Source organism: Carcharodon carcharias, chromosome 21 (assembly GCF_017639515.1).
Source record: "Carcharodon carcharias isolate sCarCar2 chromosome 21, sCarCar2.pri, whole genome shotgun sequence".
Classification (NCBI taxonomy): Eukaryota; Metazoa; Chordata; class Chondrichthyes; order Lamniformes; family Lamnidae; genus Carcharodon; species Carcharodon carcharias.
Genome location: NC_054487.1, coordinates 15,417,459 through 15,442,455, shown reverse-complemented (window position 1 = coordinate 15,442,455; position 24,997 = coordinate 15,417,459). Strand labels below are relative to the sequence as shown.

Genomic DNA, 24,997 nt, shown 5'->3' with positions numbered 1-24,997 from the left:
TAGAAAAGGACGCAAAGGAGATTTACCAGAATAATACCAGGGATGAGGGACTTCAGTTCCATGGAAAGACTGGAGAAGCTGGGATTGTCCTCCTTAGATCAGAGAAGATTCATGCTGAATTTAATAGAGGTGTTCAAAATCACAGTTAGTCCATGCTGTGATGAGCCTTATACTGCTTGTAATTTACTCTCAAGTAGATCATTTTAATCTGATTCACGAGGCAGAAAGCCCACAGGATCAACTCGAATACCAATTTTACACCACGCCTAATATTACTGTACAAATAGAGAGTAAAATTGATTTTATTTATCTTCAATTTGCTCTTTGCAACCCTGACTCCATAGCTTCACCTTTAGCTATCATCAGCAAACTTGACAAGTCCAGAACTGGCATCTCCATCCAGGGCATTTATATAAATGAGAAAAAATGGGATCCATTTTCCCTCAGTATGTATCTCACCTACATCTCTCACAAGTACTTTTTGCCCCTTATTGGTCCACTGGAATTTTGTTCTTCACCAGGTATTATAACCTGCTATAATGCCAGATTTGCACCCATGGATTTCCGGCTCACTGAGCAAGGTTGAAATTGCATCCCCCCACTACCACATTTTGTTTTAAGTGCTCTGCATCCCACGGTTATGATGATGAAGTAGATCCATTTGGCCTTTTCAGATTGAAAGTAGACGCCTGAGATATGATCTTATGAAGGTATTGTACACTATATAAAAAAGACAAATTAAATTGGAAAGTTAGGGTTATAGGCCACAGGTTCAAACTAGTAAAATAAAATTCAGGATTGAGAGTAGGATATTCTTCTTCAGAAAAAGAGAATTTGGGAATACACTTGGGAATAGAGTCCTTGAGAGAGTAATGAAGGCAAAACCCTGGAATTATTGAAGAAAAATTGTACTGTTGAAGAATTATGGGAATATTGATGAAGTTGCAATGGGAGAATGTTAAAATATTCCTGGATGTATAAATAAAAATGGGCCAAAAGGCCTGTCTCATCTGTAAATACCTGGTGAAGAACAAAATTCCAGTGGACCAAAAAGTAAGAGGCAAAAAGTACTTGTGAGAGATGTAGGTGAGATACGTACTGAGGGAAAATGGATCCCATTTTTTTCTCATTTATATAAATGCCCCGGATGGAGATGCTAGTTCTGGGCTTGTCAAGTTTGCTGATGATAGCTAAAGGTGAAGCTACGGAGTCAGGGTTGCAAAGAGCAAATTGAAGATAAATTCCAGGAAGTATGGAAGTATGTCATTGCAAAGGCAAAGATCAATATCAGGATTTGTGAGAGCGGCCAGGCCCCTGGATTTATCTGACGCTGTAATGGGAAGATATATGTGTTGACATCATATATCAGCTGATTTATGGTCAGAAGACAGAAAAGCTGGACCGTTTCATAAAAACAAGGCAGGCGTATTGGGCCTAATGCCCTCATTTTATTTCAGAAAAGGCTTCTGTTTCTACCTGAATGAGAATACCAAGATCTTGCAATGACATAAGAATATAAGAAATAGGAGAAGGAGTAGGCCACTCGGTCCCTCCAGCCTTCTCCACTGTTCAATAATATTATGGCTGTTCAAATGCTGGCTACTCGATGGAGTGGATTTTAAGACCTCCCGCTTGGTACTGTGAACACTGTAATCCTCCTCCAGGCTGGATGGCCAGATTTAGGAGGTAGGCCCATTTAAAATGAGAATCAGGATCCGGTGATGTGCATAGGAACTTGTTTTCCATTTCAGGACAGCATTAAGCTGAGCTTTCTGCCCAGTACAGCCCAAGAAGAACCTGGTTGTGATTATTGTGATAAGTGAGCCAGATCTGATAACATTAGTCTCACATTCTCCAGGGATGCCAACCCCTCTAATGTGGTGCTACAGCCTCTTTCCCTGGTAACCACACAGGACAGAAGGAGCCTTCCCTCTTGAGCCATTAACAAACCAAGAACACCTTTCAGAGTTACAGCTGAGCACAGTAGCTCACCCACAATTAGGCAATTCAAACATCACATGAGCACAAAATCCTAAATTTAGCATTAAGTAAAATTTCTAAGTGTAAATGCAGCCCAATGACATTGAGCCAGAAGGTTGAAGGTTAAGCTCCCACTCCAAACACTGATCTAGGTTGACACTTCAGTGCAGTGCTGAGGGAGTGCAGCATTGACTGCGGTGAGCTGTTAAACTGAGGTCCTATCTGCCTTCCTGCTTGCAGTTTTCATACTATAAGGAGGATGTTGAGGTATGAGGATGGGTAGAGTACAGATTGAATAATATGCTGCTTAACGTGAGGGAATGCTAAAATAATTGCAACTACTCACAGCACCTTTATTGGTGTCAGTTTGATTTACCCTCAATGCGCGATAGTCATCACAATCAAAAATGTAAAAAGTTATTTTACAGATAAGAGCTCAGCCAGCTGGCAAGAAGGGTTTACAAGAGGCCACAGGGAGGGTGATTGGGGTGGTGAGACTGCACTTCCTGACTGCCTCCTGTGGTTGTTAATAGGGCAAACAACTGATTGAAGCTTTTAGAGGTCTCCATGAGCAATTTGCACTGTTAACAATCATGAGAGCGGTGGGAAATTTGAAGCAATTGGCAAAATATTCTGTATTTAGTCCCTTCTGGATTGGGTGGTAAAGGGACTCCGGCATGGGTTAGAATGGCTCACCAACACTTGGATTTTTGAGGTTGCAGCAGCCACAGGAATGGAGAGGAGACCTGGGAAGATTGCCTCTCTGGGTGTCTCATCACTCTTATCTGGAGGTCCAACTGCAAGTTCTGAGGGGCAGCAGTGAGGTGAACACTCACAAGGACAGGAGGTAAAAGATAACCTCTCCAGTCAAGCAGATGGGTAGGGAAGTAGCCGAGGAAGTCAGCAGCATGTGTGTGGTCCCTCCAACCTGGAGACAGTACACCAAGAGGATCTGGGACTTGGGGGTGGGAAAGGTGAGGGGCAAAGCACTTTCAGGAACCAAGCCCCAAACTCTGACATTCCCAGCATTCACACACATGGCACTCCTCAGGACAACACATCTTGCAGCTCCACTCATTCCTCACTCTGCAGACATCTCACATTCTCAACTGAACAGCTGGCATTCACCCTCATTCAATTGCCATCTCACATCCAGTTACCTTCCACAAATGGTGTCCTTCCCTCCTCTCAACACAAGCTATTTCTAACACACATAACTCTCTGCTTGCTCTCCTTACAGAAGAAGAGAGTACACAATCTCGGGGAGAGACAGAGGTCGAGGGAAGCGACTCTGCAGTGACAGGCACCTTATCAGTCATTGGCAGTGTGTGCCCATCTGCTCCACTGGGTAGGGGGTCTTGTCCCAGGAGGCTGTAGATGTGAGACACTAGTGCTCAGACATATCAAGGGAGCTGATCCTCTGCCTGTAATCCCTGTGTTGAGGTCTCACCTCCTTCCATCTGGATCTTGATGTCCATCTCCTGTTCCCTGTAGAGGGACATGTGGCTGAGGAGAAGCAGCCGGTGCTGCTGCTGATGTCGCTCCTGCTGTGGCAGGTGACATTGGTTGTGGTGATACTTCTATTCTTACCCCTCATCAGAGGTGGAAGGTGGAGCTGCTGCTATGGTGTGATGAAGGCTGATAGCATGGAAGTGCAGCTAAAAGTGAGTGACGTGCTGTCTTAACATGTTGGCATTCACCTGTCAAGCAGTGAAAGCACTCTCTGAGAGAAGAAGCGCTTTGAACAGCAGCCTCTCAATGGCCATGGCTCAAGCTCTTCACGGTAACTGCTCAAACCTTCCCAGCTTGTCTGTTTCACTGAAGACCCTCTCCCTGCTGTATATGCCTCAGTGACCTTTGAGACTTGCTGACAGGACGGAAAGAGGTCCCTTGGCTTGGAAATCTTAAATGAGAGTTAAAACAATTCTTGTTTGTTGTTTTTAAATTACCTTAGTAATTTACCTGAATGATCGAAGGGAGTTCTCCACTCACCTTCAATCCCGTACTGCAGCAACCCGAAGAGGGCAAAATAATGCCAATTTCAGGGGAATTACCTTCCCATGCACATGCAAACCCATCTCCCCTTGTCTGGGAAACATGACACCTGGTCAATCTCTGCCACGATGTCTCGGTTCTCTTTATGTCTCTGTGATTTGTTTATGGCTCTGTTTACATAATGAAGTGGGATATTGATTGGATGCAGCCGTAACAAAATCAGCTTTTAAAAATGTTGTGAAATATTGAACTGAGCGCCACACTTGGTTGGGGTTCAAGTGGCACTGATATTGACGCTTACGGTAATGGCAGATGGTTGCCACTATTTGTAAAATTTAAGAGGCTGTCTGCGATATGCGAGAATGCTGTAAGGGGTGGGGTCTGTACAAAGAGACACTTGAAAATTTGGCACTATTTTTGTTGAATGTGAGATATGGGCTGATTTAATAGGGGTGCTTAAAATTTTGTCAGTTGGGGCATCATAGATAAAAACACTATTTCCAGTGACTGAGGGGTCTGGCACATAAGCTTAGAGTTAAAGATAAGAGATTTAGGACAAAGCAGCGGAGAGTTATTTACACAGAGTTGAGAGACTATGGAGTGCAGTTAAAGACCATGTTGACATTTAAGAAAATATTAGGCATGTGGTTGAAGGAGAGGGGGATGAATAAAGGAGTATTGCTATTGACCATGCATGTTTGATTAACACGTGTATGGAGAATGAACACCAACACTGTGGTTGAACTGAAAGCCCAGTTTCAATATTGTAATTTCTATGCGCTAAGTACACTAGTCAAAAAGAAGAGCAGTAGAGTTTTTTCTGTGTGGTAGCACGTTTGCCTCTGAGTCAGAGAGTTGTAGGTTTAAGCTGCACTCCAAAAACTGAAGCACATAAGCCATGCTGAAACACCAGTGCAATACCGAGTGTCGGAGATACTATTGCGGGACCGGAAATTAATCGCCTGAACTTCACCTTCCTGCCCTATTTCCATATCCCTTGATTCTCTAAGTCTCTCAAAATTTATCTCATTCTTGAATACATTCATCAACTGAGCATCCACAGTCCTCTGGGAAGAGAATTCTAAAGACTCATTCCTTTGACAGCACCTTCCAAACCCGCAATCACTACAAAGGACAAAGGCAGTAGGCGTACTGGAATACCACCACCTACAAGCTCCTCTCCAAGCCACACATCATCTTGAGTTGGAACTGTATCGCTGTTCCTTCACTGTTGCAGGGTCAAAATCCTGGAACTCCCTTTATAACAGCACTGTAAGTGTACCTACACCACATGGACTGCAGCAGTTCAAGAAGGCAGCTCATTACCACCTTCTCAAGGGCAATTAGGGAAGGGCAATAAGTGCTGGCTTAGTCGACAATGTCCTGTCCCAAGAACACACTAAAAAGCAAGTGAGGACATTTCTCCTCATTTCAGTCCTAAATGCTGACCTTTTATCCTGAGGCTATGACTGCTAGTTTTAAACTGTCCACCCAGGGAAACAGTCTGAGCAGCTGCGCTGTCAAACCCTTTAGGACTTTCATAGGTTTAAAAGATCTCTTTCTCTCTTCAGGTTCCATGACCTAAGAGGGCATTGGTGAACTTGGACTTCCATGTTAATCTTACTCTAGAGGTGTGGATCATCTTCATTGGTGGTACATTCATGCAGTTTGCGAGGTCTTTAGAAAGATCTTAATCTATCTCGATCTATTTTACCACCAATCTTTCCCATCAGCATCAGACTTTCTAAAACATGGTTTCTTGTTACATGCCCAAGAAATTCCAACTGTGTCTTCCTGATCTTGGTCAGCAGAGTTCTTATGGTCTCATATTTTACAAGTAATAAAATGCCAACAGAAGGAAGATTGTGCTAACTATCCACATTCAGCACTAAACTAAACATAACGGCACAAACCCTGATCAGCAAACCCTGGCGAAAGGTATATTTTCTGTTTATTTTCATGGTACAGGCTTGCTAACGTCATTGGTGATAACTCGTGCAGCACTCCACAGCTGCAAAGTAACGGTCAAAAGTATTTTAGGCCAGGTCAGACTTGGAGTAACTAAGCTGAAGAATGTCAAAGGTTTTGGCGTAGCTTTCAGCGGCTATGGAAGGAGGCAACGGGAATTCAAGTAAATCCCTGAATTAAAAGCAAATATTGTGGATGCTGGGATCTGAAATAAAAGCAGAAAGGGCTGGAAAAAACTCAGCAGGTCTGACAGCTTCCGTGGAAAGAGAAACAGAGTTAACGTTTCAACTCTTCTTTGGAACCCTGAATTAGTTTGAGATGACCCTTTGGACCCAGTCCATTATGGCATAATCTTTTTAAATTAACATTTTCAGTGACAGAAATGGCCAGTCTACTTAAATGCAGTGCCTTGACTAACGCGAGGAAACTCTCAGATTCAATAATAGGATTGGATTTAATGGGGGTGACGGGGGTCTTGTCCGCCAGCTGGAGAGCTGGTTGGAGCTCTGCACCGTCTCCTTTGGGGAAGGCCTGCTGAATTAAGTGCCACACATGAATTTAACTGGACAGCAGCCAGCCTCCCCCGGGATCAAGGGGAAGGTCCAGCCCAGGAGTGGACGTCCCATGCCAGCAAGAGCTGCCAGCCAATCAGAAGCCAGCAGTTCTAATGAACGTCAGCATCACTGAGGAGGCAGTGGCTGCTAATGGTATGAACCCCCCCCCCCCCCCCCCCCCCCCCCCAACCCCCGCACCCCAACCCGAGGCCTAGTGTCGTCACTGGATAACAAGTCACAGGTGGGTGATAGCAGGAGTGAGGTTGGCAGGGTGGGGGGGGGAGGGAGATGACAGCAAGGGCAGGAGGGTGGCTCTCAGAAGCCACCCTCACATTCCGATGCCAGACCCCTCGATCAAATACTGAGCACCGGACAACGAGGGACCATCCATGGCAACCGCAAACAACCCCAAACGGCTTGGTGGTCATACTCCCTGCAAAGCAAGCCCCTCGCCCGCCACTGGGTTAATAACAGCGGTGGTGGAATGAGGAATGATGCCCACTTAATTGGTGGGATGAAGCGCTCAAGTAGGAAATTAATGCCCACTTAATTGGTGGTGGGGCAGGAAGGCTGTCCATGGGCCTTCCCGCCACAGACTTAGGGTGGAGGCGGGTTCTCACCTGTCACCTTTCCGCCTGATTCAATGTCCCCTGTCACTAAACTGGCCACAGGGGACAGATTTTAATTCTGTTGGTGTCAGCTTGCCAAATGATGGCAGCAGATTAAGTTTTCATCACTACCATAAATTGATCTCGAGTCGAGTTTCTGCAGGGTTCAGTAGTCATGGTTTTAGTTTTAATAGCTTTCATTATGTCTTTTTTCGGACGCAGACAATGCCATTTGTTTCCTTCCAAATGGTTCTGGCAGTTTCCCCAGCATATGACAGGTTGAAATGATGAGTGCAAATAGGTTGAATAAACTGAACAGAAGATTGCACCAGGACTGAATTACGTTGACTGTAGCGAAAATGAGCAAATACATTTTAAATCGTCACTTGATCCCACTAGCACAATTCTGTACGAGCTCTCTCTGACAAGTTCACTCTGAATGATTTATACCCTGTAGCATCTGTAATCACACCAAATGATGCAGAGATGGAGATGTTGTTCTATCAGCGATGGTTCTGTTGATAAAATAAAGAACGAACATGACACTTAATGCATAACAAAGGTTAGTGGCATGAAGCAGTGTGGGTTGCTGTCAGCAATAACTTAAGTGGGACTTTTTACTTGCAGCAGGTCATGGGTTTTGGAGTGGTTAGTTGGGGTACCTCCTATACCAGCTGTGATAGTTCATGGAGGCCTGCCTCCTTGTCTTGCCCAATGCATGATGTGGAGTGGTGCTCTTCAAGCTAATTGTCTCTCTCTAATGGAGAGAGATGCCTATAGTCCTTTGTGGACTATGGCCTTTTCCTTTACCTTATGTAAAATATTAAAGTTGTCCAGAAAGCGTGTACTTCCTGTTGGCTGTAACATTTCCCGTGCCATTTAACACTACCTCCATCATCTTTTCCTGTCATATTTTGTTGACAGATGCAAAGTAAAACAATAATGATTCATAACTGAAGAGATGGACATACAATTCAAAGGGCAGAAAGCAACAAGATCAACCATTGGGAAGATCCAAATGAAAAGGATGGCTTAGAGAAAAATATTTAATCTGCCGTTCTTACCCAGGAACTGAAATTTCTAATGTCCAGGAGCATTCAACCATACAAAAAGGACAGAAACGTAAAGCAACAAAACCTCTTGACTCCCGGTGTTACCTTCCATTATCAATCCCATAATCACTGCAGGGAGTTTTTAAAAAAAAGGTTAAAAATATCCCTAGGTAAATTCAGGGGAAAAGATGCCTGGAAAATTCCTCTTAAAGTCCATCAAAAACAAGTTCCAGGAAATCACAGTGATGTATAAAACCAAGTCCCACCTAGGCACAATAATATTAGCCATTGCAGAAACCTAGGAAATGACATATTCTTCAATAATATGATCAAACTTGACCATGAAAATTTTGTGTTTTTGAGTTCCTTCTAATTTTTGGGCTTGATTAAAAGCCTGGACCTTTTTTTATTCAATTACAGGATGTGGGCATCGCTGGCTAGGCCAGCATTTATTACCTATCCCTAATTGCCCTCGAGAAGGTGGTGGTGAGCTAACTTGAGATTTTTTCCCAGAACTGTAAAGAAAGGAATAATTTGCATTTATACAACATTTTTCACAACGTCAGGACATTTCTTTGAAAGTATTTGTGTTTTTGAGTTCCTTTCTTCTAATTTTTTGATATAAAGCCTAAGCCTCACTCAAAGGCCAAGACTTGATATTTTTTCCCCAGAACTGTAAAGAAAGAAATAACTTGCATTTATATAACATTTTTCCACAATGTCAGGACATCTCTAGGGAACACTTTGGGAAGGATGTCAGGGCGTTAGAAAGGGTGAACAGTAGAGTTGCTAGAAAGATACCAAGGCTGAAAGTCTTCAGTTACAGAGAAAGGCTGGGGTTGTCCTCATCAGATTAAGTTAAGGGAAGATTTAATAAAGATGTTCAAAACTATGAAAAGTTTTGATAGAGTAAATAAGGAGAAACTGTTTCCTGAGAGGCCTGAGGGAAAAAAACGATTTGCACAGAGAGTTGTTCCAGTCTGAAATGCACTGCTGAAACATGGTGTCTCCTCCTGTTCACCTCCATGACTGAGGTCTCCAGTGAACTCCAGTGAACAGTCTCCTGTCCTGGAAATGAGGAGGCTGCACAAAGTTTGCATGGTACTACTTGGATTGGATGTGGGAGGATTGTGAATCACGAACCCCGCTGCTGAAAACGCAGGTTATCAAATTGTTTCCCCCAGGCGTGTCTCATCAGCACAGCGTCTACTTAGCAAAAACAGAATTACCTGGAAAAACTCAGCAGGTCTGGCAGCATCGGCGGAGAAGAAAAGAGTTGATGTTTCGAGTCCTCATGACCCTTCAACAGAACTACAACTACTCAGCAGCTGTTTTCACTCTTTCTCCAAAGTGACCCCCATATATGTAATCTTTCCAGGACCATTGGTAACCACCTTCAGTGCATTGGAAAGAATGGTGGTACTCAGAATTTCAAAAGTTTTATTCAGGCAGAAGTAATACAGCTTGTGTGTTTGTGCATAGAGGTGTTTGTTTTCCTGAAAAAGAAACAGAACCTAGCCAAGCACACCAGCTAACAACAGAGCTGATTATATATCTATGACTGATTTTTTTGTTTTATCTTTCAATTGCAATCAATTAAATTTTCCCTTGTGTGTAAATTACTGCAGTTTCTGTATTTTTGAATAGGATTTTATTACATATGGATTAGGAATTTTCCAAATTACAACAGTGACTACACTTAAATTATTTTATTGTCTGCAAAGCACTTTGGGGGAGTCCTGAGGCTGTGAAAGGCATTATATAAATGCAAGTATTTTGAGCGAGTGATAAACATTTAAGCGTACAAGCGAGAAAAATTACAGAATCTCAGAATTTTAACGGCACAATAGGAGGCCATTTGGCCCATCATGTCTGCACCAGCTCTCCAAATGAGCATTATGACCTAGTGCCATTGCCCTGCCTTTACCCCGTACTCCTGCACATTGTTTCTATCCAAATAATCAACTAATGCCCTCTTGAATGCCTCGATTGAACCTGCCCCTAGCACACATCCAGGCAGTGCAATCAATACACGAACCACTCGTGTGAAAAAGTTTTTCTCACGTCACATTTGTTTCTTTTGCCCTTTAAATCTGTGCCCTCTCATTCTTGATCCTTTTAGGAGCAGGAACTACTTCTCCCTACCTACTCTGTCCAGCCCGCTAATGATTTTGGATATCTCTATCAGGTCTCCTCTTAGCCGCCTTCTCTCCAAGGAGAACAGTCCCAATCTCTCCAATTATCCTCATAGCTGAAGTTTCTCATCCCTGGAACAATTCTTGTAAACCTCCTTTGCACTCTCTCCAATGTATTCACATCCTTCCTATAGTGTGGCGCCCAGAACTATACACAATATCCCAGCTGAGGTCTAACAACTGCCTTATATAAATTCAGCATAACCTCCTTGCTCTTGTACTCTATGCTCCTATTAATAAAGCCCAGGGACAGAATTTTACGTTCTGCGAGCAGGCCTGACCTGATCGGGTGTAAAATCACATGCAACATCTCGGTCAGTGGGCTTGCATGAGAGTCGGCAGCATGCCTGCCGACAATCAAGAGGCCCATTAAGTATTAATTGAGAGATTTTCAATGTCCATCCAGCCTTACAGTTGGCAGGCAGGCAAATCAGCCAGGCGACCTTTGCATTTTTGAGGAAACCTCATCTATGGGCAAGATGAGATTTCCAACATTAATTGTCTGGATCGAATGGCAGCAGTAACCAAGAATTAAAGTGTTGACAGAAATAAAATGATGGCAAACACGATGTGCTATCCAGTAAAATGAATAAATGAACAGAATGAAATGTTTAACGAGAAAAGGCAAACAAAAAAATATATATTATGCATAAAACTACAACACTAACTTGCCTATCAGAAGCCCAGGACCCCAGGTATGGCTATGGTGTTTGGACAGGAGACTATGGAGAGGGCCTCCACCCAAATTCAGGAGATGGTGTTTGGAACTTCATGCCTATCGTTATTACAGTGTGGGTTGTATTCTCTGCAGCAGGGCCCTCTCCATTCCACCCAAAGTTGTCAGTGCAGGAAAATTGGATTTGCGAAGTCAGGGGTTGAGTCTGACCTTTGCCAATGGTGAGCTATGGCTACCCTGGCCTGTGCCAACCCAAGCTGTCCACGTTTTGTGGTCCTGTAATGTCCCAGAATTATCTCCATCAGCTGACAACTCTCAATATAACATCGCTGCAGACATCATCTAGAATTTTCCTTGATGATTAATAGCAGGACTGGCTAATGACAGAACATGCTGATTGTCTGTTCCATTCCTTCGCCCTGTTCCTATGGGCTGATGGAAAATTGATGAAGACAGACACCATTTTTATGATTAGTGAAAGTAACTGCAATTTATTTTATATAAAATATCAAAAATAAGGTAAAGTATGAAGGCTTCAACTTTCTCGGATACACGAGGGCCAAGATTTCCCGGCTGGCGAGCAGGGCTCGCTCGCCAATGCGTAAAATGACTCAGGATGACGTTGGGCAGAACTCCCAATATCACCCTGCCCCATTTCAATTTTCAGGTCGGCGGGGGCACAGCCGAAGCAGCTGTGCGCCCGCTGACCTGTCAATGGCTAATTGAGGCCATTGACGAAGTTGTTAAACTAATTATTGGACCTGCCTGTCCAACCTTAAGGTTGGCGGGCAGGTCAGGAGCCCTGGCGGGCATTAGAAAAAGCAGGAAACCTCATCCACGGGTGGGATTAATGTAATTAAAATTAAAAAATGTAATTAAAGTGTATTTAAAACTGATGGATATGTCCCAACTCATATGACAGTGTCACATGAGGGGACATGTCAGGGAATTTTTTTTCTCTATATTCAGATTTTTTATTGTAGAGCCATTCTCCCTGTGGCAGAATTAGCCTCAAGGAGATGAGTGCGCTCTTTCATGCGCACGCGCGTAAGATCACACTCTTGGCTCAGGGAATCCCCACCCGCACAGGGAGCACATAACATTTCCTTGCGGACATCATGCTGGGCGGGACTTAATTGGCCTGCCCACGTAAAATGGCAGCGCACCCCCAACTGGGGGCGCCAATCGGAGGTGCGCCTCCATGCGCCCGCTCTTCAACTGCCCCTGCAACGAAGGGAAAATTCTGCCCTAGGAATGGGAGTTGGCCATTCAGGCCCTCTAGCCTGTTCTGTTATTCCATTGGATCATAGCTGATCTTAACCTCAGTTCCATATACCTTGATATAATCCTTCACAAAATAGGTTGCCCCCCCAGCCTTTTTAGGGTGAGTTCCAGATTTCTACTCACCATTGTATGCGGAAAAATGCTTTCTGATTTCACTCCTAAATGGTCTATATCTAATTTTAAGGTTGTGTCCTGTTGTTCTGGATTTCCTCGCCAAGAGAAATAATTTCTTCATATTTATTCTATTGATCCCTTTTTAATTTTAAGTGCATCAATGAGATCATCACTCAACCTTCTAAACTCGAGGGGTTTCAAGTCTGTACCGTCTGTCCTTTTAATATATCACTTTCAATCCCGGTATCATTCTGGCGAACATGCACTTGCACTCTCTCCAAGGTCAAAGTATCCTTCCCGAGGTGCAATGCCCAAAACTGAACACAGTGCTGCAGATGGGGTTTAACCACATCTTTGTACTGCCTTTGTATTCCAGCCCCTTTGCAATAAAAATCAACATTCCATTATCCTTTTCTGATTACTTTTTATATCCGAGCAGCAGCTTTTAGAGATTTCCGTACCTGGACACCCAAATCTCTCCTAGATAATAAAAGCACACAGTCCTGGAAAAACTCACCAGGTCTGGCAGTGTCTGTGGAGCAAGAAAGAGAGGCCCAGAATTCCTGGCTCTGTGAACCTGGCCTTTTAAAATGGCAGCCCGCAGTTCTGATTTTTATTCAGTAGGGAGGCTGGATTAGAAGTCGGGCCCACCGCCTCAAGAAAGAGTGCGGAGGCTGCTGTGTGCAGAGGCAGGCTGAGCAGAAGGTCTTCCTTTGTGCTCTGACACTTGTTGAATTTAATTTGAAAAATCATTAAAACAAAAAGCCCCCAAGTTCTCAACACAACCCCCCCCCACCCCCCTTACCCCACACATTTCCCATGCCCCAACCTATGCCACTTCATACCTCCATTGGCCCCTCATACCCCTTATGCCAACCCATGCCCCTCTACCCACCCACCATGACTCTCATGCTCCCTAAACTCCCACATCCCCAATGCTCTTTATAGCCCCTATGCCAATTTAGTGCCAACCCATGTCCCTATTCACCACCCATAGCCCTTACCTGCTGCATGCCACCTAGTTTCCATCAAGGGCAAACCTCAGGAACCACGCTAACATAAAATAAAGTTAATGTGTCTATTGATGATTTCACTAATTAAAAAACACTCTCATTGGTAATAAAGCATTCAATATATAGAAATTCCTTCAACTAATCTCTTATGAAAACAAACATTTTTATTCTATGACCACTTGGAGTTGTCAGTCAAACTGCACCTCAGTGCGATAACGTTAGTTTGTAAAATCAGTCACTGCAGCACAAATCCTATAATGAGAACCCTCAAGCTTATGTCAACAGACAGAATGAAACATCAAGCACCTTTTTTTTTTGAACTCCAGATAGTTTTTTTTCACTTAAAGCCCAACGGAATTAAATCCATTGGCAGCTTTGACAGTCCCAATGAGTTTTGACAGTTCTTTGACAATTCTAATGAGTTTATGTACTTTTTACACACAATCATGTTTACTTGATCCCAAAGGGTGACTTACCTCTGCCAAGAGTGTTTCAGAACCATATCCAAAGGGTTACCCTGCTATACAAATAAATCCACCAAGCTCTGATCTCCTCTAACCTCATCTAAACTGCACACTTCAAGTTTCATACTCCTGGCCTTCAAAAATCCCACTTCAGTGGAGGCAGCTGATGATTTGAATGGCCGGATGCCTCCATAAAATGCGTTTGTGCGAACCCCAACCTGGCTCCATTCCGGACTCTGTGAAAACAGCAAGTGCCGTTTGGGAGGGACCTGGGATTTCTGGGCTCATCTGCCATTTCCGCCACAACAGGGATGATAGCCGTCATGGTGAAATCTGGGTCAAAGTTAACGTTTCGAATCCAATATGACTCTTCTTCAAAACTGAAGAAAGGTAGAAGTATGATGGGTTTTATGCTCTTGATAAAGGGGGCGGTGGGGGGGGTCAGGCAGAATAAATGGGAAGGTTAGGGATAGGTTAGAGGGCAGCGGATATTAAATATCAAACATGTCATGGAACAAAAGGAATGGTAATGGTAGTAGTAAAGAAACAAAACATAGGTTTAGATTAGGCGTTAACAGCAGAATAAAAGTCAGTTTATCTGAAAGCAAAATCATGGAAACATGATACAAACTGGTGCTTGGGGGAAACAAAATCAAAATGGAGGAGACAATTCATAGTCTGCAATTGTTGAACTCAATGTTGAGTCCGGAAGGCTGTAAAGTACCAAATCGGAAGATGAGGTGCTGTTTCTCCAGCTTGTGCTGGGCTTCACTGGAGCATTGCAGCAGGCCAAGGACAGAAATGTGAGCATGAGAACAAAGTGGTGAATTGAAATGGCAGTGATGCCCATACCCGAAAAATGAAATAAAAATAAAGTCTGTAATCTGGTGAGACAGATTAAATCCATTATATTTAGAGAAGGAAGGTCGAAGTGTCTTACTGCCTCCCATGATTCAAATCCTTGCTTGTTCTCATGCGCAACAATTTAATTTAATTTGATTAATAGAAGCTGACCCATCGTGAGTGGGATGAATATTATGTTTCTAATGGTACATCGCTCTTTTATATACATTATTATTTGGCTAACCAGTTATTGTAATGAACCGCAGGATTATTCTTGGCTGACAGAAGTTTAACTGCTCTGTTTATCTCTGCAATATAATTTTTATTCTTTTATTCTTCCTGAATTAAATACTTTATAAGAAAGAAATGAACAGGATTAAAAATGCAGAATGGACCAATTTGGCCCTTCACACTGATACTAGTGTTTGCGCCTCACCTGGAGGTTTTACTCTAATCCCATTTCCCTGCCCTTTCTTCATGGCTATTTTTTTTTCTTTTTAAGTATTTATAGAATTAAAGAATGGTTGTGTCTGTGCTGGCTCTCTGCAAGACCTTGGCTGGTCCCACTCCCCCACCCTTTCCCCATAGACTTGCAATTTTCTCTCGACAGGTACTTATCCAATTCCTTTTTGAAAGCCTCGATTGAATCTGTCTCCACCAATTTTTAACCTGGAGATCTTTGGGCACATGGGGCAGGATGTCCCACAAGGTAGTGGGATCCGGAATGCAGGATTGGCTTCCTTGTCTTTCCTGTCTGCCGCCGCTCTGTGTCATCGTTAAGACATTGGGATTCAAAGCGCAATACAGTTTGATGGGCAAATTGTCACCATTCGAACGGTTGGTAACAAGCTCCCCCTTGTCATTAAGGTCAATGCTGCCTTACTTCAAGGAGAGCCTCAGAGTGTCTTGAAGTGTTTTCTTTGCCCTCCCCTGGAATGTTGGCCATTTGAGAGTTGAGAAAACAGGACCTGGCAGGGAGATGGTTTTTGGCCATGCTCTTCCTGCTAAATCTTCACATCCTTCCTAAAGTGTGGTGCTGAGAATTACAATACTTCCATTGAGGCTGACCCAGTGCTCCCTGATTTTCATATTCTATGCTTCTATATAGAAATTCCAAATTCCTGTATGCCTTTTTAACCACTTTCTCAACCTGTCTCGCCATCTTCAATGATTTATGCATATATACCCCAGGTCCCTCTGCTCCTGAAACCACCTTAGAATTGTATCCTTTATTTCATGTTGCCTCTCCTTGTTTTTTCCACCAAAGTCTATCACTTCACACTTGAAGTCTATCACTCTCCTCCTCACAGTTTTGTGTCATCTTCAAATTTTGAACTTGTACGCTTTACACCCAAGTCTGGGTCATTAATATCGATCAAAAAGAAAAGCAGTGATCCTAATAATGACACCTGGGAATCCCAGCTTGTATACCTTCCTCCAGTCCAAGAAACAAACTTTCACCACTACTCTCTGTTTCCTCTCATTCAGCGAGCTTCATATTGTCACGACTCACTGGGGATAATGCGCTGTAGTATCAAGCTCCATTGCTCCCTGAGCCGTGACAAATATGACAAGTTTGATCAGACCACCAAATTGCCCCATTTCTACCTGACTGTTTAGTTTAGGTTGAAAGAGTATGAGCACCAGGTTTGTAAACTTAACAAGTAAATCACTTTTTTAAACAAATTGTCTGTAACCAGTGGCTAAAAAAAGAAATATGAACTAACTTTTAACTCGATAACTTAAACTCTACCCCTTCTTAAATCCCTATACACAAACACACACACACATACATATAAGACACACAAAACATGGATTTTAAGGGTGAGATAAAACACTCCAATAGCACCAACCCGGAGTTCAGGATTAGATGGGTTGGCTTTGATTGCTTTCTTTCAAATTCCTTGCAGGGTGTTGTGTTGACACGAGGTGGTCTCCCAGTCTGTGGTTCTCTGGTTGAAACTTGCTTTTAATGTCTCTACTGGTGATTTTTCCCCTTTTCCTCCTGACTGAGGTTTCTCAAAGGAAGCAGGATACAGCGATGCGAGGAATAGCCAGGATTACTGGAGAGGTTTCAGGCCTTTTCCTCTTTTCAGGCCAAGAGCTGATCTACTGCAGTATCCTCACACAGAACCGGGCCACTTGGTCAGGAGCCAATCAAAACGCAGTCACGAGGCAGTTCTCTCTTAAACCAGGTCTCAGTTCCAGCACCATTCTGTCCAACCTGGTGCACACTGTTCCAGGAGATAGCAACATCGTAGATTTTCTTCTTCCTGCTCCACTGAACATCTCCTTTAAACTGCAGCCATGGTAGTTTTTAAAGCCATAGTCCAATTTTAAAGCCAAGAAAAAAATAAAAATATGTTCTTTACAATATCCACACTGTCCCTTTTATTTCATGGACTTTGACATTTCTGACAAGCCCGTTATGTGGCACTTTATCAAACAGTTTTTGGAAGTTCACGTACACACATCAACTGCATTACCCTTATCACCCTCTGTTACAGCATCAAAAAACTTGATTAAGTTCTTTAAATACAATTGGCCTTTAACAAATATATGCGGGCTTTTCTAAATTAATATTCACTTATCCAATTGACTGTTTTTAAACAAGGGTGTAATATTTATAATTCTCCAGTCCTCTGGTAATATTCTTGTATCTAAGGAGGATTGGAAGTTTATGGGCAGTACCTCACAGTTCCCCTGCCCCCACACTTCCTCAATATCCTCGGATGCATCTCATCCAGTCCTGGTGACTTATCAACTTTAAGTGCAGCCAACCTTTCTAGTACCTCCTCTTGATCAATTTTTAGCACATCCTTTGTCTCAACTACTTCCTCTTTCTTTTGGCAGCATCTTCCTTGGTAAAGACAAATGCAAATTATTCATTTAGTACCTCAACCATATCCCCTCTGCCTCCATGTGTAAATTTTCATTTTAGTCTCTAATCGGTCCCACCCCTCCTTTTACTAACCTTTTACTATTTATGTGCCTTTATAAGACTTTCAGATTCCCTTTTATGTTAGCTCCCAGTCTCTTCTCATGCTTTCTTTGCTTCTCTTATTACTTTTTTCACTTTGCCTTTGAACTTTCAATTTTCAGCCTGGTTCTTATACTATCCACCTGACATCTGTCATCTGCACCATTTTTCCACTTTACCTCGCTCTCTATCTCTTTCATCATTCAGGGAGTGATTGTCGGTTCAAGCACCCCCCCTCCCTCCCATTCCAGAGACTTGAGCACTAAACCGATGCTGACAAAGAAACATAGAAACATGTACAGCATGGAAGGAGGGCAATAAGCCCATTGTGTCCATGCTGGTCGATAAACAAACACCTAGCTAAATCCCACATTCCAGTTCTTACTTTTTGACCATGTGGATTATGGCACTTCAAATACATATTCAAGTCCTTTTTTAAATGTGATGAGGAATTTTAACTCTACCTGCTTTTCAGGCAGTGAGTTCCAGACCCCCACCATCCTCTGGGTAAAAAAAAATTGCTCCTCAACTCCCCCCTAATCCTTCTGTCAATTTCTTTAAATCCATGCTCCTTGGCTATTGACCTCTCCGCTAAAGGAAATGGTTGCTTTCTATCCACTCTACCTAGGCTGAACACCTCAATTAAGTCTCCCCAGAGCCTCCTCTGTTCCAAAGAAAACATTCCCAGCCTATCTAATCCTTTCTCAAAAAATTCTCTATTATATGCAACATCCTGGTAAATCTCTCTCATCACTCCCTCTAATGTGTTTACGTCCTGCCTCGAATACCTTGATCGGAACAGAATTCAATACTCCAGCTGCAATTTAACTAGTGTTTTACACCATTCTAGCATAGCCTCCCTCCTCATATATCATATGACTGAGCCAATAAAAGAAAGCATTCCATATGCTTTTCTTGATCACCTATATACCTTCACCTGCTACCTTCAGTGATCTATTGTCATGCACTCCAAGGTGTCTCTGAACCTCTACAATTCTCAGTATCCTACCATTTATTGTGCATCCCTTTGCCTTGTTTGTCTTCCCCAAGTGCATTACTTCACACTTCTCTGGCTTGATTTTCATTTGCTACTTTTCTGCCCAACTGACCAGTATATAGATATCTCGCTTTCTTCCTCACCATAAACTACATGGCAAATTTTTGTATAATCTGAAAACTTCTTAATGATGCCCCCTATATTTAAGTACAAATCATTAATATATACCACAAACAGCAAGGCACCTAATTTGGAGCCTTGCAAGACCCCACTGGAAACAGCCCTCCAATCACAAAAACACCCATTGATCATAAACCTTTGCTTCCTGCTGCTGATCTAACATGCCACTTTCCCTTGGATACTATGAGCGCCATGTGGGACCTTGTCAAAAGATTTTCGGAAATTTAAATACACTACATCAAGTGTGCTTCCCTCATCGACCCTCAAAAAAATTCAATCAAGTTAGTGAGACCTTCCCTTAATAAATCCATTCTGATAGTCCTTGAATAATCCATGCCTTCAGTGAAGTACTGAGGGAGTGCTGCACTGTTGAAGGCGCAATCTTTTGTATGAGTCATTAAACCAAGGTCAAATCTACCCTCCCAGCTGTATGTATCGATTAGAAGAAAAGTAGGGGAGATCTCCCCTGTGCCCTGGCCAATGCTTATTCCTTAATAATTTATTCCTTAATCTCAAGTGAATGCCCAGTTCATGTCCACTATCTGAATGCAATTAAACACAATTAATATACAATTAACCCTCCCCCAGCCCCTTTGCAACAACCTAGCAACAAAATAGTTACTGGAAATGCAGCTAACAATGACTGTGAGAATTCCACAGAGAGCATTAGAGCCTCAATGTTAACCTGACAGAAACTGTTCAGGTTTGGGTGAGATGCCTGATGTATAATGTTTCCAAATTTACACACCACTGAGTTAAGTGGAGGATATAATTGGGCATCTGACCTGAACCCTGGATAAGCAAGGTTAAAACCAGGGCTCAGGAGGCTGCCTAGACTGATGTGAATTGGATGCAGGCTCCGATTACATGGGAAGCTGGGGTCAATAGCTCCAAAACTTCCCCCAGGTTCCTACCTGAAAGCCAAGCGAAAGTTATGGAAAATTCCCATGACACTACAAGTTCATCTAAGTGCTCCTTATTGATACCATTCAGGAAGTCAGACACAAGCTCCCACTGCTCCAACTGGGGATGAGAAACATATCCTCGCTGGAGTCAGACATTGGAGGAGTTACTAGACCGCAACGCACAATAGATGCTAGGGGTTTGGCCGACTGACATCTCACCTGGGATTGGGAGCAGATGCAGGCCATTCAGCCCCTCAAGCTTGTTGCACTATTCATGGCTGATCCATATCTTAACTCCATTTACCTGCTTTGGTTGAACAATGCCCTGCCAAACAAAAGTATAAAATTCTCAGCTTTGAAATTTTCAATTTACCCCAACCTAAATAGCTCTATGAGGGAGAGAGTTCCAGATTTCCACAACCCTTATTGTGAAGAAGCACTTCCTGGCACCAGAACACTCCTCCCCCAACCACCAATTGGGTGAAACTCATTGCAGTGTCACCTAGCACCCTCGTCCCCAGATGAGACCGCTGGCAATGAACATTAACTGAAGCGCAGAGTAAATAATCATTAGCTGACCTGTAGCAACATCCACTAACAGGGTCCTGCTGTCAGTCCAGAAAGACGTTCTGCCTACCACACAATTGAGGAATGTTGTGTATGAATCTCTGTGTTAGTGCAATGCCAGGTCAGCCATATAACCCAGCAACTGGATCAAACAGCATATTCTTTTGGTTGTTTATAATAAGCAGACCATACTCAACCAGTCCACAGCTGCAAAATGCAAAATAAAACATCTTCATTTAGATCCGATTCCATGATTGGGCAGCACCTGCTGAACAATCCTGAGTGCGCTAATAGCTACACTAACAACCAATTTAAGATAATCAGTTGAAATCATAACATGGCTCTTTTCTTTTTGCGATGAATAACATACATTCATACACAGGGACCAGTTCTCTGTAAACGAAAGGAATATGACCAATCCTTGTGCTTTTTTTGAATTACCTGAGAGCTTGGGAAGCCTATTGTTCCCTGTTGCTTTCTCCATGGCAACACCTCAGCCAATCAGAGTCAATTGCCAATCAATCCTAGTATCCTTTTCTCCTGTAGTATAAATTGTTGTGATTGTTTGAAATTTGGCATTCTTATGTTTGTCCTGATCAGTGCAAGACAAAAAGCTTCAGCAACAAGTCTCTCTTTACAGCAATATTCAAGTTTTACACTACTATACAACTGTTTGAAAAAAGCAATACTGAATTAACAAGAAAGAATAACTCAGAATGATCATGGAAGCTTAGCAGCAGACAGTAATTGGTAACAATGAGGACCAGGGAAGGTGTCATTGAGCCAGCTCACTGGGACTGTGAAATACGTACTGACTCCCTTCCTGGGCTAGCTTGTGGATGTGGCGTTGATCGTGCTTTGTTGCCCTGCAGGTAATCCACTGGAATTCTCCCAAGAAACTGCGGGTGAAGAACAAGCATGTCGAGTTTTTCCGGAACCTTTATCTGACGTTTCTGGAGTACGATGGGAATCTCCTACGCCGGGAGTTGTTTGGCTGCCCAAGCGAGGTAGACAAGAACAGTCAAAACGTGAGTATGGAGAAAGTCTTGAGAGTTTGCTTGATTGAAGCTACCCAACATCAATCGATACTGTTTGACTAGAACTCTTTTGGCTCACTGGGAGCAGTTTATTCCTAGGTGTCAGTGGGTAGCACTCTCACCTTTGAGTCCAAAGATCATATTTCAAGTCCAACTTCAGAAATTTGAGTACATGATTCAAGCTGAGGGAGTGCTGCACTGTCAGAGGTGCTGCCTTTCCGACCAGTTTACACACAGCAATGAGCCAATAAGCAGATCATCTGTTTTTGTGATGTTGATTGAGGGATAAATATTAGCTAGGGCACTGAGGAGAACCCATTTTCCAATTATCTGGCTATTCTGCAAGTTGTAGTCCTCCCCAATGTTGACTTTCCCCCCAAATTGATGTCACAAATTTAGAAATTGTGTTTTTGATTCCAAAGCTGAATTGTTAGTATCATTTGTTGATAACAGTGGTCCCAACACTTGTGGTATCCTAATCTCCATCTTCAGCCACCATGAATTGTTACACTTTACTCCTATTCTCTGCTTTCTGTCGTTCAACCAGCTAACAATTAATTCTGCTCCTTGTCAGCTGACTCCATGTGCTCTGATTTTATTCATTAGTCTATGAAATGACACCTTATCAAACGCCTTTTCAAAAATCCAGATATATTACATCTCCTCAATCGCCCTGGTACATTCTCTTTGTTATTTCAAAGAATTCAATGAGGTTGATCACACCTAGAATTCCCCTTTCGAAATCCATGCTGACTATATTTTCATGATTATATTTTTGATTTCTAGATATTTTTTCAATTTTCTCCTTCCTTTTCTGCTCCTGTTAAGCTTCCAGGTCTATAGTTCACTCGACATGTTGTTTCTTTTCTTTAATAGAAATATAATCTTAGCTATACTTTTTTCTAATGAATTATTAAATATGTGTAATAGTGTCTCCACTGTTTATTCTCTAGATTCTTCTAAAGTACACAAATGCAATCTGTCCAGACCAGTGGTTTTATCCTCTTTGAGTTTGATTACTCTATTTAATATTTCTCCTCTTTTAATTATAAATGCAGTTATATCATTTCTAATCTCATTTTCTGACACCATGCCCAGGTGTCTCCATGGTAAATAGTGAATAAAGCAAAATAATTTAAAATACCTACCATTTCTTTATCACTGCCTGTGATTTTTTTATCCTGACCATCCCTTAGTGGCCCTATTCCCATCCCAACTTTCCTTTTCTTTATCATGTGCCTGCAGAAAATTTTATTATTTTGTTTTACATTCCTTGATATTTCAATATTGTAGTTCCTCTTTGCCTTCAATTATTTTTTGACTTCTTTCCTAATCATTTCATTGTCCCCATGTAATGCTCACCTCTGCTGTCTGTCTCTTTCCTCTCCTCCTTAATTCTTCCCTATTTATTCATTTAACTTGTTAAATTGATGAGCAAGCGATTAGGTGCAGGACAGTCCTACAAACCTGCGGTGTCCAATTAATTTAAAATCAATGAGAGAGATTTTCAAGGACCAGCTGTAAGTGGGTCAGTCATTTTCTCAACCTACAATCTGTCTCCTTTGCAGTTGGGCCGCCTTGGATCAATGTATTATGTTTTAATGTGTTTTTCTTTTTGCTTTATTTCATTTCACTGACCATCCTTGGAGAGGCTTTAAAGACCCTCTCCTTCAGTCAATTCAAAACCCAGGCCAGGGAAACGGACATGTTTACGTCACAGAATGGTTTGGGGTTTTGCAGGTAAATGTATCTCTAGTTGTATCTCAGGATGCACTGGGACTCATGGCACATTCTACCAGCTATGCATTGCAGAGAACAGTGCTTCACTCCGGTGATTTTGAAACTATAAATTCACTTACCTGCAAAACCCCAAACCATTCAGTGACGCAACCGTGTCAGCTTCCCTAGTTTGGGTTTTGACTTGGCTGAAAGAAAGGGCCTTTAAAACCAAGGAAAACTTAAGTGGTATTTTAACCCCACCATTGCCCAGCGTGAATGGTGCAGATGGAGGAGGATCTATAGGTTTGGGCTTGAGGTGGGTTGGTGGTTCTTGTTGCATCCAGCATCTTAATTCACCCAAGATCAAACAAGGGAATGGCACTCACCCTAGAACAGGGTCTTAATTTAAATGGTGAGATGAGTGGCCACTGTAGCAGCTGTTCCCTCATTCAAGAACAATGTCTACTCAGGGTCTCAAGTTTCTGTCTTGGGTCTTAATGTGGCTGAACAGACCAATTCTTGGCCCACAGATCTTTGGGCATAGGGGGCAGGATGTCCCATGAGGTAGTGGGATCCGGAGTACAGGATTTTCTTCTTTTCCGTTCCTTCTCTGGCTCCACTCTGCCTCACTATTAAGACGTTGGGACTCAAAGTATGATGCAGTTTGATGCACAAGTTATCACCATTCTGAATGATCGGTAGCAAGCTCCTCCCAATCATTAACGTCAATGCTGCTATGCTTCAAGAAGAGCTTCAGTTTTCCTTTGAAGTGTTTTCTTTGAACTTACCTGGAACACTGGCCATTGAAGAGTTGAGAAAACAGGACATGGTGTGGAAAATGGCTTTCAGCCATCCGGACAGTGTCAGGTCCATCAAAGTTCATTTTGCAGGAGTTTTGTCTTAATGCTAGTGGAGCTGACTTCAAAAGGGACACTAGTGTTTGTTCGAGAGTCTTCCCATTGAATCTGGAGGACATGGCGGAGGCACTACTGATGGAATTTCTCTAGAACTCTTATATGTCGCTGATACACAGTCAAGGTCTCACTACAGTACAGGAGTGTATTTACAACAACTCTTTATACTATGACGTTTGTTGATTTGTGGAGGACTTTGTTGTCAAACACACAATGCTGAAGTTTGTAGAAGGCCGAACTGATGCAGCAGATCCTGCGTTGGATCTCGTCATCAATGGTGACCTAAGATATGGTAAGTGTTCAACATATTTCTGAGTCTCTCCTTCAACATATGTGGGAAGTGAAATATTTGGCTGAGCACATATGGATTGATATGAGTTTTATTTTGGCAACATTCAAGGACAGGCTCAGTCTCCTGCATGTAGAATTAAAGAGATTGCGAATAGCTTGTAAATCTGGTGCAGAGTGAGAAACGACACTGCGGTCATCCACAAACTGTAAATCATGTATACCTTTGCAGGTCAGTTTAGTTTTTACACAGAGTATCACTGAAAAAAGAGGCTTTTCACCTTAGACTCATCAGGACACTGTGCATTTGCGAAGACCACGCCGGGCTGCATATCGATAGCAATGCTGTGTCCATGTGCTCACTTGACATTGCTAGCCTAGACCCCAATGTTCCAATTAAGGAAGCCGTAAATATTTGAGCTGTAGCACTATATCATTGTGATCTAGTCCCGCCGACATTGCGTGAATCAGTATTCATTGAACTTATGAATTCAGCAACTCGCGCAGTTGAGTTCAGTTTTGATGATACCATGTATACTCAAATAGATGGTGTTGCCATGGGATCCCCTTTCAGTCCAGCTCTCGCAAAATTCTTTGTTGGGTTCCATGAGAAACATGTCTTTGAAGGAATGACACCTACCTCTTGTGTATTTCTGATATGTGG

The 24,997-nt window shown here is 42.6% G+C and overlaps 1 protein-coding gene across 2 annotated transcripts in view; it reads left to right on the top strand.

Moving 5' to 3' along the window:
- Positions 1–24,997, top strand: part of large1 (LARGE xylosyl- and glucuronyltransferase 1) — a 473,246-nt gene that overhangs the window by 421,770 nt on the left and 26,479 nt on the right. For both annotated transcript variants that reach the window (XM_041215935.1, XM_041215936.1), the window contains exon 10: positions 21,248–21,403. In XM_041215935.1, coding sequence (XP_041071869.1) covers positions 21,248–21,403 — 156 coding nt within the window. The remainder of the gene's footprint in view (positions 1–21,247; positions 21,404–24,997) is intronic.